The following is a 2716-nucleotide window of genomic DNA, read 5'->3' on the forward strand; positions in this document are numbered from 1 at the left end:
GAAACATGTAAGAAACAAGACAATACGTATGATAAACAAGACAAACATGAAATTATTATATTATAGACGATGGTAATTATATCTTTAGGATTTAGAAGAATTATGTAATGTCAAATACGAATTAATATGCAGAGTATCTTCAAGAAAGCAAATCGCGTTTCTTTGAGTAATGTATTATATTCAAACAGACAGACCCATAAAAGGGTACCGTAATATTGGTATTATATAACAACGCGGAGAAAGAAGGATTGAGGATTATAACAACACCGTAGTATTAATATGGATCGATAAGGAGAACAAAATGTCTTCAGCATTCAGACGCAAATTATAAAACAAATGAATATTGAACGATCGTGTAACTCGACTGTCCGACGTAGTCCGATGCGTCTATATTGATTAAGACAAATGAAAGTATGTTTTAGACCATCGACCACGAAATGAAATGGCTTTATCCGAAGAATTCGGAGGTGCTCGCAATGAGCTTGCAATTGCGTAGAAATACGCTTATTCCGGCGAAGCCGGAACGGAATCAGTGGTGGTACTTATCGGTTCGATGGAGCGCAAGAGTAACGATAGTTTAACGTAACGTCCTTCCTTCTGAATTCCAGTTATATAGCAGCAGACAACTCATTAATGTCGAATCTCTGGTGGAATGTATTCCTGCGTGCAGCTGCTCAACCGCCTTGTATGTATACTCTCGCTCTCCGCCGTCGAAAGCGCGGCGTCGGGGCGACGTCCACCGTCCTTGCACCGTTGATGCTTGACGGAATTTTAGTAGGCAACGCACTCAACCTCGACTTCCTTAGCAGTTGCAAACAAGAAATCGCAAACACCACTCGAAAATACTAAAACGTTATCCGAATCACAAACGTGGACTATCGCAACGACTTCCTGAGACCGAATGAACGACGCACGATCTCTTTTTCTTCCGAGTCTCGCTTGACAACGCGTAACTAACAAAACAGTAATCGACGATCGGCGTTCGTATTTCCCCGCGTCCGGCGCACCGCTGTTGCTATCCGCCTTGACACGCAAGCGCGCAGAAAGCGCGGCTTTTTTAAACATTTCCGCCCGCCTTCGTTCATCGCGAGATTAACGAATAAATTACAATGGATAGTACTATACAGTGTCGATGGGGATAGGTAACGGGCAAACTTTTACAATGGGTCGCTTTAACGTAGAAGTTTGCGTACGCACCGTGACTACACGCGTAAGTCCGTCAGCACCCGGGTGGGTCTCAACAATCACGGCCACTTGGATGGAGGGTACCTCTTATCCACTACTAAAACGAGAGAGCCAACCTTGAAAGAAGGTGTGGCTTTATTCCATTTGTAAATGGAAAGATAACGCTATAAGCACTCTGTAGACCATCTAGCCCAGAAACTCTCTAGCATCTGGCGTGTCCATTGCCAATGAGACAGCCGTGAAACCTTCACCATTGCAAGTGAAGGTTCTGGTATAATGGATGGTGCACGACCCATGAGGAAGTGACCAGAAGTTAAAGCATTGAGATCCTCAGGATCGTCTGTAAGTGGGCATAGAGGTCGAGAATTGAGGGTAGCCTCAATTTGCGCAAGAAATGTGGTCATTTCTTCGTACGTGAGCAATGTGTCTCCAACGACTCGTTTCAAGTGAAACTTAACGGATTTAACTCCCGCCTCCCACTTTCCCCCGAAGTGAGGAGCAGAAGGCGGGTTGAACTTCCATTGCGTTCCGTCATTGGCCAGCAGTGAGGCCAAATTGCTCAATTCCTTTGAGGAAGAAGAGAAAAGCTTTTGCAGTTCGGAGTCTGCACCCTTGAAATTTGTGCCGCAGTCACTTATCAGGGTGGCACAGATACCCCTTCGGGCAGTAAAACGCTTGTAAGCGGCCATGAATGCCTCGGTAGTATAGTCAGTTACAAGCTCCAAATGAATGGCTGAAGTCGAGTGACAGACAAACAGAGCAATATAAGATTTATATGTGCGCGCGTTTTTGCCTTTCCAGGTTTTGGTGATAAATGGTCCAGCGTAATCAACACCGGTATGCAGAAATGCACGAGATGGGGTTATGTTCTCCACTGGAAGTGGTCCCATTAACTGTTGTGCTCCTTTGCGTCGAAAGCGCGAGCATCGCACGCATTTGAGAATGAACGAACGTATGGATGCTCTTCCTCCAACTATCCAGTAGTCGTTACGTATGAATGCAATAGTAAGTTGAGTGCCTCCGTGCAAAGTACGAAGATGCGCATCTGCAATGATCAGACCGGTGAAGGGTGAGTCCTTCGGAAGAATGAGTGGATGCTTAGCATTAGCCGAAAGATTGGAGAAGTGCAAGCGACCACCAACTCTTAGAAGTCCGTTTGAGTCTAGAAACGGGGATAATCGGAGGAGTGAGCTTGTCTTAGGAATAGATTGGTCCTTGGAGAGTATCTCCAATTCCCGACGAAAAGAGCGTTTTTGTGTCAGATTGACCCAAAACATTTTTGCATTTTCTACTTCGTGAGTAGTTAATGGCGAAACCATTAGCCCAGTGGGAAATATAAAGTCGAAAAGACGTCATGTTGACGTACATTTCGAAATGTCGAAATGTTGACGTCGAAATGACGTCGAAAAGCCTGGTCGAAATTATGTAAATTTGGTCACAAGAAACACCTCTTTTCGACGTCGAAATAAGATCCAAGGTGACGTTAAATATTGTCTCTGGCAATATGCTTTAGAGCTTTAAATCAGGTCAA

At 44.6% G+C, this 2716-nt stretch overlaps 1 protein-coding gene across 1 annotated transcript; it reads right to left on the reverse strand.

Moving 5' to 3' along the window:
• Positions 1 to 1349: 1349 nt before the first annotated feature.
• Positions 1350 to 2504, reverse strand: LOC105570746. The gene has a single exon (XM_012028187.1). The coding sequence runs from the start codon at positions 2502 to 2504 to the stop codon at positions 1350 to 1352; it is 1155 nt and encodes a 384-aa protein (XP_011883577.1).
• Positions 2505 to 2716: the final 212 nt, after the last annotated feature.

This window comes from Vollenhovia emeryi, unplaced genomic scaffold (genome assembly GCF_000949405.1).
Source record: "Vollenhovia emeryi isolate VEMERY1.0 unplaced genomic scaffold, V.emery_V1.0 DF941924.1, whole genome shotgun sequence".
Classification (NCBI taxonomy): Eukaryota; Metazoa; Arthropoda; class Insecta; order Hymenoptera; family Formicidae; genus Vollenhovia; species Vollenhovia emeryi.

Coding starts and splice junctions, on each gene's coding strand:
- LOC105570746 (XM_012028187.1), bottom strand. CDS start 2,504: ATGGTTTCGCCATTAACTACTCACGAAGTAGAAAATGCAAAAATGTTT.